Source organism: Cydia amplana, chromosome 26 (assembly GCF_948474715.1).
Source record: "Cydia amplana chromosome 26, ilCydAmpl1.1, whole genome shotgun sequence".
In the NCBI taxonomy this organism is placed as follows: Eukaryota; Metazoa; Arthropoda; class Insecta; order Lepidoptera; family Tortricidae; genus Cydia; species Cydia amplana.
In genome coordinates this window covers 1,936,877-1,954,798 of record NC_086094.1, presented here as the reverse complement: position 1 = coordinate 1,954,798, position 17,922 = coordinate 1,936,877, and the positions used below count along the sequence as shown (strand labels likewise).

The 17,922-nt window shown below is 36.3% G+C and overlaps 1 protein-coding gene across 1 annotated transcript; it reads left to right on the top strand.

Annotated features, from left to right (window-relative positions):
• Positions 1 to 10,405: 10,405 nt before the first annotated feature.
• LOC134660181 (ubiquitin-related modifier 1 homolog) lies at positions 10,406 to 12,102 on the top strand. The gene is made up of 3 exons (XM_063515906.1): positions 10,406 to 10,483; positions 10,905 to 11,111; positions 11,955 to 12,102. Exons 2-3 carry the CDS (start codon positions 10,914 to 10,916, stop codon positions 12,081 to 12,083), a joined length of 327 nt encoding a protein of 108 aa, XP_063371976.1. The 5' UTR covers positions 10,406 to 10,483; positions 10,905 to 10,913; the 3' UTR covers positions 12,084 to 12,102.
• Positions 12,103 to 17,922: the final 5,820 nt, after the last annotated feature.

The window sequence follows — 17,922 nt, the reverse complement described above, 5'->3', positions numbered from 1 at the left end:
ACTCATCCTTTTCTTTTGGGTGCTAGTACTAGTGTAAGACAAAGATAATATGATTCTCTCTGTCTATGTTTGAAATCAAACAGACCTTTGACACACTATATCTATGGTTCATATAAATGTTTGAGCACATAATGAAAAACGCCTCATAGTTTTGACATTAGCGTGCATGTTTATGAAGATAGCTAAATTTAATTACAGGAACGCGAATTTAAACGAAAAAAAAAATCCTACGTATAATTATTTATTACCGAAATATAGTCCGTCAACCAAATCTTGTCAGTAGCAATGTAAAGCAAACTAAAGTAGGGCAACACTCAAAGAGCAGTATTGCGCTAAGAAAAGCAGCAATGTACATCGACCAAAATATTTTTTTTTCCGCTGAGCGCGCCCTGCGTACGTCAATTCAAATTGTCACTCGCGGTTTATTGAAAAAATTTGAAACATGGACGGACAATTTAAAAGCGATGTTAAAACAATGTTAATCAAAATGATGAACAAATTTGAAGATATCAAAAACAACTCCCTATTGTAGTGCTTATATTCTCTTTGTTCCCTATCTATGTCTTCTAAGTTTACTAAAATAAAATCATATCAAAATGCAGATAGATAGTGCATATATTTGTTATTTACAATATAATATGCCACTTGGGTCAGACTGTACGAAAGGGGGGGCTGGGACTTAGAATTTTTTTTGACAAAGTGGTATCATTATGACACTATTTTTAAATGATTGTAATGTGTAGATCACGTCAAAATAAGCATCTTTTATTGGAAAAACTTTTCTCTAAAATAAAAAATGGCCGAGTTAGACGCGACCAAAGATTTATGTTTTTAAAGGGAGCTGGGACTTGTAAAATTTTATTATTATAAAAACGTCGGTTCTGGCGCTTCGCCGGCCGCTGCCGCGGCACGCTCGCTTCGCTCGCTCGGCTCGCGCGCTGTAAGGTCGCAGTTCTACCTAACACTCCTCCTCGCTTCGCTCGTCGTCGTACCTACTCAGACCTGCCTTAAAAGCCTGGCCTGCCTTGAGCTCTATCTCCGCCATTTTCAGTTTTAGTAAAAAGTTTTCCAAGCAAAAGTTGCTTATTTCGATGTGTTCTATACATTAAAATCATTTAAAATATATGTCATAATGACACCACTCTCAATGAAAATTTTCCAAGTCCCAGCTCCCTTTAAAAATATCAATCTTTGGAGGCGTCTAACTCGGCCATTTTTTATTTTAGAGAAAAGTTTTTCCAATAAAAGATGCTTATTTTGACGTGATCTACACATTACAATCATTTAAAAATAGTGTCATAATGACACCACTTTGTCAAAAAAAATCTAAGTCCCAGCCCCCCCTTTGCTACAGTCCAACCGCCACTTGTTAATGAAAATTAGTGTACTCTTCTGGATGAATATGACATACCTGTGTAATTTTTTTGATTGGTATATATTGTACAATAGGATTACATATTAAAAATAAAACAACTGATATTTGGGTGTTTATTTAATTTTTCTACTCCAGCACTTAAATGTGTCAATTAAATGACTGACAGTGATATCTAAAGCAATGTCATTTGAATGCTTTGTCTATAGGCTCATAAGATGACTGCTAGCAGTCATCTTATGAGTATAATACAACTGCTTTATTTTTTTTAAAGATACAAGTTCCGATCATCTTGATTGAAAGAGGTATGTTTTCATTTACAATAATAACTCTTTTTTTTTTTAAATAATAACTCAATTTTTTTTAAATAATAACTCTTTTTTGTAATAATCTCTTTTTTTTTAATAATAACTTTTTTTTTTTTTTTTTTTTTTTTTTTTTTTTTTTTTTTTTTTTTTTTTTTTGCTGCAGCTGTCATAGAAAAAGTAATGTATGCAACAGCTCATAATTGGTTCTTAAAATTCAAGGGTCTTTTTTTACAAAACTCGACTACGTCTCGTTTTGTAACTTCGACCCTTGAATTTTAAGAACCCTTATTATATCACTGTTGCATAAACTACTATTAAAGGTAAATAAGATAAGGGTCACTTTAGCTTACACTATAATTCAGGTCATTAATTGAAAAAATATAATGAAGTTACCAATGTTACCGGGTCACTTCAACCAAGCATAATACCATAAAGTAAGTATAGTATAGAGTAATCGGCCCATACAAGCCTCGCTTAGTTCCACAAAAATCCAAGAGATGTCACTCAGAGCACCATTGGGCCTAAATATATATTTGTGTTATTTCAAATCTTGCCAATTTTTAAATTAACATGTATAGTTCTAATTTATTTAGCATATTACAACAAAAACCTTTTAAAACATCCATTTACACATAGTAAATCGACGCAGAAAAAAATAAATAAATAATGGCATGAACTATTCTAAGCGCCATCTATCGCATTACTAGACAGTTAGTTTCTTGCCGTTGTAACACACTAAATAGCTCGATTGTTTGAGAAAGACTATCAATAGATGTCACTGTAGTAAATCCTCATACTTTATGATCATATCACAGACAACATATCAACATTATTAAGTAATAAATAATATAATTTTTCTCAAAAATGGACGGCAAAGTCGACGTTGCCGGTTAAAAAATAGGTCGCGAAGTGTGTAGTTTATGGTCATTCTAAAAATTAAAAAGTTAAAAACATTGCTGTCTCGATTTCGGGACTGCAATGTTGCATACAAATTCCATTATTAAACGAGTTCCAAACTTTTTAAAACTTTAAATGGCCATATCAAATGAAGGCATAGGTCCATTAAACAGCCGAACAGATGATCAGCACTTATTATTAATATAATGTTGGTACCGCGACTATTTAGGTGTCTCAAATACGTTGGCGTATTTTCAGCAGAAAAATACACTTCTATTTTTTTTAAAGGCGGCAAGCAAATCTTTTTAATGGTTTTACTTTTCTCTGTGAAAATTAGAACGTTGCTTCTGTAAAATATCTCTTGCACCATTTTTGAGAAAAGCACTATATATGACTCGGCTGGAAGGCTACTTGCTGGCTTCGGATTAAATTAAACGGACTCCCAAGGTCGTCCGTTTAAAACGAATCCTCAGCTTGCAAGTAGCTACTTCCGAACCTCGACAATAATGTACTATTGTTCTTAGAAACGTGATAATAATTAAAATATATTAAACCTACATGGTATCATCAGCCACACTGTTAAGTGTTAACTGTACCGATGTACAGTTAGGAGTGTTGCTGTTTGTATATTAATTTACTTAACCTTACGCATTACAAAATTGTCCTCATATAGCTATACATATATTTTAGGACAGTCTTACACTAATCGACCTACTTGGTAACAAAACATTGTAAATTCTTGAGTAGTTTGAATAGCAGGGCAGGTGACAAAAACTTGCTCAAAAGCATAGAAGGTAGCATCCTATAGAAGTGGTGTACGCGTGCCTCCGTGAGGGACAAAACATGTAAATTCGACCAATCATAGCGTCGCATTGCGCCGCTATGATTGGTCGAATTTATTTGTTATGGTGGGCAACAAATGAATTCGACCAATCACGGTGGTCAATTTACGGTGGGGAATAAAACAAGATGTGAGACTGTGACAAGGACAAACAATAATAGCGCTTTCGCTGCTACTCCTACTGAAAGATACATAAGACTATCCCGTTCTGTCAGTTATCCCCTGCTTCTATTCATGCTCAAAAGAGAAGAGACATCCGACATTTAAAAAAATATCCCTATATGTATGAGAGCAATAATACAATGTGTAAATGTAAATACATACATATCTTATATTTTATGATCATATCAAAGCTGGAAGTCCTAGGTTCGGATCCCCCTAAAAGTGTATTAATATGGTGTCCCATGGTGGTGGCCCATTTGTCCCCGCCGCCATACAAGAGGTGTGGACAGATGGGAATAGATATAGACCATTAATATATACACACACAATTAAAAAACAAATAAATGTCCTATGAGGATTTGAACCCAGGACCTCCTACTTCATAGCACATAGCAGAGCAGGGTCACTGTCACTACTGACTAGCTAGGAGGCCGTAGAAATAATATACAATTTATATATATTTAAATTAAGTACAGTCAGCGTCGTATAGTAGGTCGCATCCAAAGTATTCAAATAGTTCAGTACGCCATACAAATAATATGGTGTACCGAACTATTTGAATACTTTGGATGCTACCTACTATATGACGCTGACTGTACTTATATAACAATTAACAAATCAGACTGGCAGCCACAGTTTAATGGCTAATCTAGGATTAAAACTTTTTAGTGGCTTGCCATTATGTTCAAAACATTTAGCTTCATACCACATCAAATATTTAAGTTTACCGCCATTGCCCGCCAGCATTGAACAAATTGGTTGTTAGTGGGTAGACAAAATAAAGTCACTATCATGTTAAACATTGAATTTATTAATTGTATTTTATTATTTTTAAGAGAATCTTCATAGCATGTGTCTGTCCGTTGAAACAGGAATCAATCTCAACCATCTTCCACTCAAAATATTTTACTTGTGGTACAGTCGCCATCAGATATATCGGAGCGGCCAAGGCGCTCACAAATATCTGAACACGCCTCTATTGTCAGGGCGTTAGAGTGCGTGTTCAGATATTGTGAACACCTTGGCCGTTCCGATATATCTGATGGCGACTGAACAGAGATGCATTGACTATTTCATCTTCACTCTCTTGTTGCATACATTGTAACTTCTAGTGGCTAGAGGCTGGGTCCTGAAATCAGAAACATATTTTTTATATATAAAATGTAATAATATCACAATAAAGTTTAATACACATTGCCTTCACATTGGAGTCTGTTTGCAAACACTAACCATTGTATAGATTTAGACCAAGAAAAGTATGCAGCGATATTGATCGCCTGCGCAGTACATGTGTTATTTTAAATGTCAAACATCTTTGAAATTATGACGTACCTTTCTTCTTTCTTGCTCTAACTCTAAATACTTTGGAATCTTTTGCTTGCTCGGGTATCAATATTAGCATGGGGGGTTAAAATAAAACTTGACAATAGTTATTAGTGGGCAAGGGGGCAAAGCAGTTGTTTAACCGCTCATGCTAATGTTGATTCCAGGGCAAGCAGAAGATTTGAACTATGAGCGTAGCGAGTGGTTCGAGAAGTGGAATCTTGAGCGTTGTGAGAATTCAAGGCACGAGGGTTAAACAAACATTGCCACCTAATGAAACACAGAATTTATCACCATGCCAATGCAGGGAAAATACCAACTATAAAATACCAAAAAAATCAAATCCACATGAACATTATAAAGAATTTATAATTCAAAATCATCATTTAAAAGTAAATTCTACCAGCTAACATAAGGAAACTCAAAATTTAGATCTGATTACTTTGCCCCACATGTGGGATAAATCATAAATGCAATTTTCTCATTAGTATTTGAACAATCAAGGGGGCCTTTACCAGTTGGTGTGGTGATAAATTATTTAATTAACCTTTGTATTCAAAACAAACTTACCTGAAGTGTTAATTTTTTATCAATTTTATCATTTATTGGCAAACAGTAGACACTGTCAGATTAATATGTAGGTTTTACCATTAGTAGTGTTCCGTTACTACATCGGCAATTCACGTCATCATCACAGGTCTTTTCGTCTATTGCAGACGATTTATGCATTGCTGTTTAGACAACGGGTTTGGTGATTGTGGAGGCCGATGCGTGAGCGGCACGACCTCCCACATTTTGGACACATGTCACGCTTAGCACAGTCTTTAAAGCGCCACATCGGTCTTCCAACTTTCCTTTTAGCATACCTACGCAACTGCACCAAGCAAGACACGTCTAGGTATTCTATTCACGTACTTGTACTATAGTTCAAATGAAGCTATAATATGAAATTAATAAGTTTGTATAAACAGAAACAAAGCAAAGGCAACCAACAAACGCGGTGCCGCTTTGTGGCGACTTGACTATTTGACAGTTTATTTTTAGTGTTGCCGTTGAAAGTTCTTTCTTGTCCCTAAATAGAGCTTTTATGATTTATTATTATACAATATTATTAGTTCAAATAAAATATGATATTCCAAAAGACTACAAATAATATTATATAGTACTTAAATTCCAAAATAATGATAATTATGCCTCAGTGTCCATTTCTGAGGGCCTACCGCGAACCACGTTCGACGTGTTGCCTCTCTGTCGCACTTGTAAATTCGTACGTAAGTGTGACAGGGAGGCAACACGTCGAACGTGGTTCGCGGTAGGCCCTCAGCTTTTTTAAGGAACAGGCGTATAACATTACCCTGAAGTAGGGGACTAATTTTAAAATAGCAATAATCATTACTTGATGCCGTTTTTGACGTTTCTGTGCACGCTGTTGTCTGTCTATACTTATAGGTCACATAATTAGTGATACAAACACCTGCCTGGTCAATATACGCAAAATTAGATATATTTATTCTAATTATAACAGAAAAAGTTTATTAAAACAAACATTAAATGCTTTTGTATAATAATTTCAGGTTTGATAGGTACGGGTTTTGCCATGGGAGAAGTTGAAAAGGAACGTTATGAAAACATATCTTTGTATGTATAGGTACTAAGATGGTACAAATCATGTACAAATCTGTTGCTTAAAAATAAAAGCACGACGCGACGTTGCCAAACTGCTATGAGTTACTGCGAAGCGAGTCCAGTTTAACTCGACAACGTCGCATCGTATTGTTACAATAGGGTATTTTCGTACTAGTCAAATCAGTTACTTTTTTATAGTTATTGCAATGCAACTTGTATCGTAAATTTTTAGAAGGCACGATAAGAGTGAATTGAGCATGAATTGAGGTATTTTATCTCATTAGGATCGAAAGAGCTCGTGAATTTGAGTACAAATAACACAAAAGTGGCAAAAAAGATCACAATATAAAAAATGGCAAAAAATAGTAGTTTTCGATATAAGTGCGAGAAGTATGTCATTTTGCACGAGTACCGAGCTTTCGATTTTTCCGGAAATATACTGAGGGGCTACCGCCAAAACCGAAATTCGCAAATTGCGGGGATCTTTCTCTTTTACTCCAATGCAGGCGTAATTAGAGTGACAGAGAAAAATGCCCGCAATTTGCAAAATTCGATTTTCGCGGTTATAGCCCTGTCACTTACAACGGATGCCTTTGCTTTGATATCTGGTGGCGTTAAATTAACTCCAAAATCGTCTGAATCACTCATTTTTATTTAATAACTTATGCTTTCTTGGCAATTACTTACAAACATAAATCACTTTAAATGTTGAATAAAAAAGGCGGGAAGGGAATAAAAAAAGTTTTACTTTTAATTGCCATTTTTTTCAATGTGGATTCTGTTGTCACTGTTGTCAGCATTATGCCAATTGAAGAGAAATTGTATTATTAAAATTAATAAAATTAATTTTCAGAACATATAATTATACATGGTCAACCAGATCTTGACAGTAGAAAAAGGCGGCAAATTTGAAAAATGTAGGCGCGAAAGGATATCGTCCCATAGAAAATTTGAATTTCGCGCCTTTATTTTACTGACAAGATTTGGTTGACCAGCTATATGTAAAAAAACATGAATCTTTTGTTATTTCATTATATTGATATATATCTAATTAATTACATTTATATTAAGTGTATAAAGTGTATTGTACGAACGTCAGCTTCATTCTGTCGCGCGCTGTTCAAGTAATACTATTGGGTCTCGAATAATACTCCTTTATGCCCAATCGCGCGTTGTTCAGGTGGGTCATTTATAAGCGGGTCTCGCATAATACTCATTTATTTAAAATGTATCAATCAGATTACTTTTTAGCACTAGTGTAAAAAAATCAAACTTTACGCACGATTTGCAGCTACAAAAACTAAACTTTTTGAGCAATTGGATTAAAAAAATATAAAGAAACGCTCAAGTACCAGTGGCATGGTGGCATATAGACGGACTTACGCCAGTAGTAATGTCTAATCCTTTTGCCATGCACCAATGGTAGCATGCGCAAAATTATTATGACAGGTATTTATTTTCAGCCGGTTTAAATAGTTTCGGCAAGACTTATGTAGCATTCTTATAATATATAAATATTATCATCACCACAGTATCGTTTTCCGAAATTACTTTATGGTTATACCGTTTGGCTACGCTATTTCTCTGTACCCTGCCTCTCCCTTCCCTCCCTGTACTCCTTAAGTGCCCGAACTCTCTTTACTCATACTGAAAGATACATAAGACTATCCTGTTCGGTCATTTCCTTCCACCCCTCATGCTTGATCCAGTTTTAAACTAGATTCATGATTTATTCAATACGCTATAAAGCGACATCTGTTGATTACTTCTAATCGTTGGCAACGACATATGTCTACTAACTTTCAATGAAGACGTATAGATGTCGTTAGGAATTCTATGATTTGGATGTGACACAGCGCCATCTTGTATCCATGATAGGCAACAGTGCTTTTTCAGTGACGCCATCTGGTAATGGTGCGCTTTTAGGCGGTCACATTTGAATGTATGGGATAGCAGCGTCTGTATATATGTAGTCTGTGATAATACTCTGTAGTATTCTATTGCATCTTTGTAAATAGTCACAACTGATTGCTGAAAATATTAGACATGTGGGCCTATGGACGGTTTCCAGGACACAATTTATGGTCTTGTTGGATAGATTTAGGCATACGTTTTAATTTTATTTATGCCTTTTAACCCTAAAACAAAAAAACTGAACATAATCTTAAAAGTTCGAAAGAGTTCTTCCAGTATGTACTTGTCATAACCTCAATTTTTAGTAATGTTTACCATCAACGAGCATGATTGTACATTGTAGGCCCCTTAGCTTTGCTTATTCTTATTTAATATATTGGTATTTAATGGTGACAGCAGAAATATCTCTTGAAACAGAAACGATTCAGATTGAAAACCAAATGAAAACCAAAGAGTATAATAACTATATATAGTAAAAGAGAGCCAACTCGCGATAAATGTCAAAAAACGTCTACACAAACGCTCCAAGCGGAATTTGACCAAACTAACCTTTACGTATGTGTGCGTGCACAGTGCACACATGCATACTAATAAAACTATGGCGCCTTTTTCCTTGACCGTTTACAGTGAACTACAAATTTGAGGTTTCCATTCTTTCACCTTATTGCAAAGCAATCACGTGAAAAATGAATACACCTCATTGTAGTACACTGTACACGGTCAAGGAAAAAGCGCTAATATATTATGTAATACCTAATTACCTATTCATGCAGTGACGATTTACTACAACCTATTTATTTAGTATTTTATAAATGTTCACACCAAAGAATACTTTAGTCGCAAAAGTAAAAACACGGATGTATAAAAATGGCATTTATTTTTCATTACTTACATGCATAACAAACCATAAAAAATATATTTTCTACGGCTACCACTTATAGTAAATTAGTTCGAAATATAACAAATCCACTATTAAAACTTAGACCACACTTGGACGTAAATTTGACTAGCTATAGCACATGCCACGAAGAATTGACGCGTTTTGGAGTAATTTTGTTTTGATTCGCACAGCCGATAAGGCAGTATCGTTTTTTTCTCCCAGGCGCACACATTTTCATCAATTTATAGTGATTAAATTAAATTATTAATATATAATTTCAGAAAATTTAAGTTTTCTGTTTGACTTTTATAGTTTGACGGTTACTATGTTTTTTTGTTTTAACGTTTCCTTTCACGTAGGGCACTTGGCGAATCTATTTAGTTAGTTGTTGTTAATAAAAACGATTATATTATGTTCATATAAATAAAATGATATTAAAACTAATATAAACGATATAAAAAATGTGAGGTACTTAAATTACAGAAAATTTTAAACGTTTTATACTTGAAACGGAATTTGTGTCAAAAATGCAAAGACAATTTTTTTTTTCTTTTTAATAATTATGGGTTGGATGCGAGTTTTTTAAACACATGTTTTTCCGCGGTGGCGCCATCTGTTTGATTCATTTGGAAGCATCAGGTGAGGAAATATTGCAGTGACATGATGCTACTGCGGATACAGCGCTGATTTCCATACATAAGGTTTAAGTTTCCTGCCCCTGATGAAAACAAATAAGGTGACGGCTGTCATTCACGATCCACATTCCACAGATAAAACACAGATGACACGCATTTTGGAATTATTCGAACACAGTGTTGCTAACCCGCGATTTTTCAAATTTGCCGCCTTTTACTACTGACAAGATTTGGTTGACGGACTTTAGAAATTGTGGAAGTTGTACTTTTTTATTCAAGCTAAAATAATAGAAGAAAGTTTTACTTCTACTTTTAATATGATATTTGTCTTTTTTTAAATACTAATTTAAAAAATGTTGCTACGGTTGCTACATTCGCAAACATTTATTTTGTCAGTTCTGACAGATGAAAGAAAACAACAACATAACCTTAAAAATTAGCGTACGTAGCAAACAAATCCAATTCCAAGTTTTTATTTAATTTCCAAGATTCAAATATATTAAATAATTATTTAATAAAGCTAAGGTGAGTTCCTAATATAGTCATTTACGTGGTGGATAATGGCGATAATCACTAACCATATAAATAGTAAACTTCTGCGCTTAAAAATGAGTCATATGGTCATATCGATATCGAGACGATGGTGACAAGACTGACAATTTTTAAGAAATTTAGTTTAAAACACAATTCCATTTACCACTAGTGTATTGGTTTCTAGACAAATAAGTTTATTTGTTATTGTACCCGGAAAACAGTGAACCATTAACCATAACGTAGCGTTAGGCATTTCGAAGCACTTTTTCGTAAACACGGTTAATCCTGTACGATTTAGTATTTAGGATTCCGAAGTAATTAATAAGACGTATTAATTAGTCTCCTAACTTGCTACTTTATTGTTTAGCAATACATAATAATATAAAATCTATATCTTTCTTTATTGTTTCAGATTAACAAAATGGCAGATTTAAAAATAAAGCTAGAATTCGGAGGAGGTGCCGAGTTACTGTTTGACAAAATAAAGAAGCGGGAGATAGAATTGCCGGCGGTTAAGAAGTACTTCCCGGACTGTGAGCATGACACATGGACGATAAAAGAGCTGCTGGTGTGGCTGAAGGATAATCTGTTAAGGGAAAGGCCAGAGTTGTTTCTACAGGTTAGTATATAATAAATCAATATTACCTCATGTAGCCGAAGGACTGAGCTGGAACGAGGCCAAGACGGTTGCTCAAGACAGGAAGGCGTGGCAGAGGAGCCTCTTGTGGAGGCCCTATGCACCTCCGGGGTGCCCTAGGACAAACAACAACAACAACCTAATGTAGGTCATTACTCTTTAATATCTGGGAGACAGCTTTGCTTGGAAAACACAATAAAAACTAATGTGCCTTTTTCGGCGTTTTCCCAGAGATAAAACCTAGGTAGATCGATTTTTGGCCCCCAAAAACCCCCATTATAGCAAATCTCATCGAAATCGTTAGAACCGTTTCTAAGATCCCCAAAAAATATATATAAATAAACAAGAATTGCTCGCTTAAAGGTATAAGAGTACACTAATTGACTGAACCCCACATCAAACTCAATACGTATTCAATAAGGCTCGTGTTGTGGATACTTGTATATAAATACATAGAAAACACCATAATAATATTTTGTAATCAGTGCCATATTCTGTCACTTAATTTGTTCTTGCCAAATTAAAAGCTTAGAAACTATATATGCTGTCAAAAACAGTGTTGTAAAACCACTTGCAACAAAGAATGTCTATAGTAGATGGCGCTAAAGTCTAGTTACATCGCACTATCATGCAATTATGAGTTAGTATTGTGTTGTATTTATTTATTTAAACTTTATTGCACAAAACACAAAAATAATGTACAAATGGCGGACTTAATGCCTAATGGCATTCTCTACCAGTCAACTATCGGGCCAAACAGAGACATGTAAAATTGGTGCAAGGAGAAAAAAGGTATTTATATGTATTGTATTTGTTTACTTACAGGATGATTCAGTCCGGCCCGGTATCCTAGTTCTGATCAACGACGCAGACTGGGAGTTGTATGGCGAACTCAACTACCAAATACAGCAGAATGACTCCATCATGTTCATATCTACGCTGCACGGGGGCTAGTAAATAAGATTAAAATTTTTATGAGGTTTTATTTTCATTCATCTCCGCCAAGTTAAGGAAGTAAGGTACTTAATTTACCCGCGAACCAAAAGTTGTCTGAAGGAGATCGCTTTTTAGCAATATCTAAGACCACCTGTTGTTGCCTGCGGCCTGCATGTTAAACAAATGCAAACGTATAGGAGCGGCCTTAGTGCACGCTGCTCACATCACGCGTGAGCCCGACGCCACGCTGCACGCCTCGCCGAACGCTCCGCTTCGAGCGTCCACTCAGGCCTTAAAAAGCAAAAATGTTGGCGTCTTTACTTTTGGTTGTCAATATTTGAAACGCTGACCTCAAAACGGGTATAACTCCGCCCTCTAAAACATTTCAAATTCTTCTCACAGCCCACTCAAGTATGATAATAGTCTAGTTATTATTCATAAAAGCCAGCTGTGCGAATCCTGCCAGTTTTTAAAAGGCGTAATTAAATTTGTTGAAAGCCGCGACCCTTCGTCAATTTATCAATATAAATCGGGTACCTACGCGAGTTTTAAGAGGATAGGGGACGATCGATTTTCCATACAAACGTAGATATAGTCCTCATTTTCCTCTCTGGATATTGACATTATGGAAAATATTTTTACACTATTTGTTGTATGTATTTTAATCAAAGCTATGCCCGAACCCGAACGGTAGATCTTTTTCGATTTTTACACTATTATTCAGAGTTAGGGGCTTTAAAAATTTGTATGAAAGCTTTCGCTATGAAGTTTTTCACTCCTAACTCTATAATAAATTCATTTATTAGGTACAGAAATTTACAAACTTATAACTAGGTAAATATAAAAATTAAGGGTATTGTATGCTATTAGGCCATAGGTACCCGGCTAAATGTACCTAGCACGCTGCTGGCGTTTCCTCTTTGCACCGCTAGCGAAATACGCTGGATTAAAAATGCGCCGGACCTGGGGTCGCCGCTTTTCTCTCGTAGGCGTTGACCTAACTTTCTTATAAATTTTTTAGCATCAGCACACCAAGGCCCGCTGGTTTCTATGGCTACTGGTACAAAATCGAAGGTCGGCTCCAGATTTGAGTATTTAACCCGTTTCAGTTTGGCGGCGTTTTCGGCAGCAGCTCCAGCTTTGTGCACCGTGTACCGTGTAGCTGAAATGGGAAGGGGCAAATGTGCTTACGCACGTCGCGTCCCAAATGAGGCTGCACCCTCGCTCTCCTAACACTTATAATTATTAAAAATATCGAAAAAAATCCGGTCGGGCATAACTATGATTAAAATAAGGTGCAGGGGGCAAAGGTGCAGCGGGCAATTTAGACTGTGGAGTAATTTAAACTTATCGAAATATCTTCCACGTTATATTAACTAGAGTGATACGAGTATATGGACATATAGCGAAAAAGATGTGTTGTGTGCGACTCTATAGTTAACAATGTAAAACTGTGACGTTTAGCGTCGCATGAAGTAGGTACCTATAGAAGGTATGGGATGGATTAGTTTAAATTACTCCGCAGCCTAAATTGCCCCCTGCACCTCACATCAATTGTGTAAACATATTTTCAATAATATCCAGGGAGGAAAATGGGGAATACGTTTGCATGGAAAACCGGTTTCGTCTTAAGCTGTGTTTTATCCCAGATACCAATTATTCTTTGATTGTACCTTTTAGGAGGAAGATTCTCGATGTTGAATGAGTTGAATATTGAACTTGTTCAAAAGAAACAGGTACCTATCTCTATTCTACAGCCTATAATGTCCAGATTAATTTTCTACTTAAATTCCCAGTCTTAAGGTCCAAATTGCTTTAAAATAAAGCCTTCTGTCCTATCTTATATTATAGATCTTACGTCCAACTGTATACGGTTTATGTTTGCATGGTTTGTATGAATAGTATGATTCGTATGGATATTTGCGAAGCGATGACAGTGAATGTAACCTAATTGTGAGGGGTGACGGATTAGGATACAAATTGGGCATGTTTTTTAGGGTTCCGTACCCAAAGGGTAAAAACGGGACCCTATTACTAAGACTCCGCTGTCCGTCCGTCCGTCCGTATCTCACGAACCGTGATAGCTAGACAGTTGAAATTTTCACAGATGATGTATTTCTGTTGCCGCTATAACAACAAATAAGTACTAAAAACAGAATAAAATAAAGATTTAAGTGGGGCTCCCATACAACAAACGTGATTTTTGACCGAAGTTAAGCAACGTCGGGCGGGGTCAGTACTTGGATGGGTGACCGTTTTTTCGCTTATTTTGCTCTATTTTTTGTTGATGGTGCGGAACCCTCCGTGCGCGAGTCCGACTCGCACTTGGCCGGTTTTTTATTTATTACTCTACTACGGCAAAGTAAAAGGGTTATGATTATTATAGGATATACATATGTGGGTGGGAGATTCGGTATAACTATATTACTTTGGATTTATAGACGTGTAATAGGTACCTACTACTAAGTAATAAGCTTTTTTTTATCATCATACTGTTGCCAATAGTATTTTTTTAACTTTGATAAGTATCTGAAGTTACATAAACTAATTACAGACATAGATATACCTTATCCTATTGTAGGTATGTACAAATTTTCAGAGCAAACGTTTGCCGGGGACCCTTAATTTTTGACTCCTACTCCCTAAAAAGTGTCACTTGATTTTTGGATGAACCCATCTGTGTTTCAAATCACGTTGTTTCTGGTTCCTAATTAGGGTTGCCAGATCGAAAGACGCTATTATCGGGAAAAAATATAAATTTTTCGGGATTTTGGGACTTAAGTCGGGAAAAAAATCATTCAAATTAAGGAATTGTATTAAAAACAACGATATTTTACACTATTGGCACTTCGTCAGCTGCTCTGACCAATCTCGCCACGCGCGCCGGGACGCGCGTGCTGACGGGCTCGACGCGGGTCGCTCGCTCGCTCGACGACAGTTCGGAACTTGAAATTATTGTTTTATAACGTGAAGCTGTTTTTCGGGACACTTTCCACTTTGTCGGGAATGCATAAATCATGCAACATGCTATAAATCGGGAGACTCCCGCCAAATCCCGACCATCTGGCAACCCTATTCCTAATATAAAAGTAGGGACCTTAATTACTAAACCAATTGGGCCCCCCCCTTTGTTGCTGGACCTTTTTAAACACCCTGTACTAAAAGCGTTTAATTATTGAGAGTTTAAAAGGGTTTATGCCAAAGTTTTAATGCAGCATAATGGAAATAATAACATGTACCTATGCAGTTAAGGGCAGTCAACATCACTACATAGTATACTAGCGACCCGCCCCGGCTTCGCACGGGTTAACAAATTATACATAAACCTTCCTCTTGAATCACTCTATCTATTAAAAAAACCGCATCAAAATCCGTTGCGTAGTTTTAAAGATCTGAGCATACAGACAGACAGACAGACAGCGGGAAGCGACTTTGTTTTATACTATGTAGTGATAACAAATTCGCTTCCCGCTGTCTGTGCCTATGTATGCTTAGATCTTTAAACTACGCAACGGATTTTGATGCGGTTTTTTTAATAGATAGAGTGATTCAAGAGGAAGGTTTATGTATAATTTGTTAACCCGTGCAAAGCCGGGGCGGGTCGCTAGTGGTATTATAAAAGCCAAGTAGGTATACCTACCTAGGAATTGCCAGGAGAGTTGAGGTATATTATTAAGTTAAGAGTTAAGACGCTGCCTCAACCGTGAGCCTAAGTTTTAGGCAGCGTCTCCACTTGCGCGACCTCGGAGCGAGGCAGCCGCTCGATTCGAGGCTGCCTCTAGTGGATATGCAGCTTTACACACAGCTACAAAGAGTAGGTACCATTGCCCACACTGCTAACTGACAGTTTGTAAAGCTTTTTACAAAATGCATAAGGTCCACTGATGGACAGTTAAGTGACTTAAGAGTGTGACTGTTTGTGCCTCTACTAACAAAAACAGTATTGAATGAATGAATGAGTGAATGTGACTTTAAGCGAACGATATTAAGCGAAAAATCCCTGAAAAAACTTTTTGGTACTCTTGCAGTTGGTTGTTCTTTTACAAAGTTCATAAAATAATGATCCTTCCGGCCGATTTCGGCCATGGCGACCACTTCGAGTCCTAGTTTGAAATGATTCAATTTGTAGCAGCCAGTTAGCCGGTACACTATTATGTTCAGGTGGCCTGGTGGTGAGCGGTACAGTAAGCAACACTTGCGTTAAGGATGTAGATATATTACAAGTAAAAGTACATAGTTAATGTTGACCCTCCTTCTCAGAGCTCTAAAATGCGTCTAACCCTTCTCCTGCCCCTATAGTAGTTTTATATCGTTAATTATCTTGTTTCCGCCGTTAGAGTTGCTGTTCGACAAGACGTGAAGAACGTGCGACTCTAATACGGATTATAATCACGTCTATCATGTGAGCGTTTTCCAAAAAAAGTGTACATGTCATTCATGTCTTCAAAATATTGACTTCTTGGGCTCATTTTACTCAGAATCATTTGTACATTCACGCCTCGTACATGAAAAAATGTGTCCCAAAATTTTGTATGAAAAATTTTTTTTCCAGTGCGTCACGTTCATACAAATAAAAAAAATATTTCATACAAGAATGTGACGATCAGGAAAGGAAATTTTTGGACACATTTTTTTATGTATGAGGCGTGAATGTACAAATGATTCTGAGTAAAATGAGCCCAAGAAGTCAATATTTTGAAGACATGAATGAAATGTACACTTTTTTTGGAAAACGCTCATGTACGACATGTACGCGCAACTACTTAGATTCCGAAACGCATGTACAGTGATAAGATTGTACACAATTCATTGACACTTAGGTGTAGGTACCTATATTAAAATCAAAATATCTACTTGTATAGAAAAACAATGCTATCTCTTTTTATCCTATTCATGATCTATTTGTGTCACAAATTATGACTTACCCCTTCTACCCCCACCCCCCCTAATAGTATGCATTAGTTGCTCGCAGCGTGACGCCATGTTTCAATTTGCAGCCCAACCCAACACGACATAATCGAATCAGGGAGATTAAAATGGAAAGTATTTTTATCGGGGTTGTTTAATGTGAATAAAATATGACGCGCCGTCAGAAGTTTATTTACAAGGTTTAGAAATAAAGACAGAAATACATGTAGGTACCTATTCATGGCAGACAATTACAATACCTAAAATTAGCAAAACATAACCGTGTTTGAGAATAAATGACCTTGGAGACAATTAAAACTTAGTAGTTTCACTAGGAGAGCATCTGTGGTACAGTCAAGTGTAAAAATATGGGCACACTCATCATACTCAAAAATATGTACCATAACTTTTATGTCAGCGAATGAAGAACTAGAGGGCATATTTTTGAGTAAGTTGTATGCACCCATATTTTTACACTTGTCTGTTCTTATAAAATGAAAATGGGGAGAAAATGGTGTTTAAAGTTTTTGACAACTTCTACGCAATGTCGAAGGCGGAGCCTATACCTACTTATCCTTGTTTCACTAAAATTACAATTTGTCAAAGAACATTACTGGAGCAAAATTGGGAAAAAAGTGAATTGGCCAATTAATTTTTTTTAATGATGTAAGTAGGTAAAAGGCAGACGAGCAGGGGGCCGTTTCTCAGAAGCTTGTAACTTGTTATACGAGTAGAAGTCCCTTTCTAACAAAAGCTGGCAAAAAGTGACATCCGCTTGTATTACAAGTTACCAGCTTTTGACAAACGGGCCCCAGGCAGCGTTGTATTAAGGTGATAGTCCATTTCCAACCGCAGCTGCACTACTGTTAATTTTACTATGGAAATTGACAGTAACAGCGACGCGTTCAGGACCAGTAGTGCAGCTCTGCGGTCAGTAATGGAATGTATA

Bases quoted from the DNA above. Each gene is read 5' to 3' on its own strand.
- LOC134660181 (XM_063515906.1), top strand. From the start codon at position 10,914: ATGGCAGATTTAAAAATAAAGCTAGAATTCGGAGGAGGTGCCGAGTTA. The intron at 11,112-11,954 runs GTTAGTATATAA...GTTTACTTACAG, and splicing joins GGCCAGAGTTGTTTCTACAG to GATGATTCAGTCCGGCCCGG.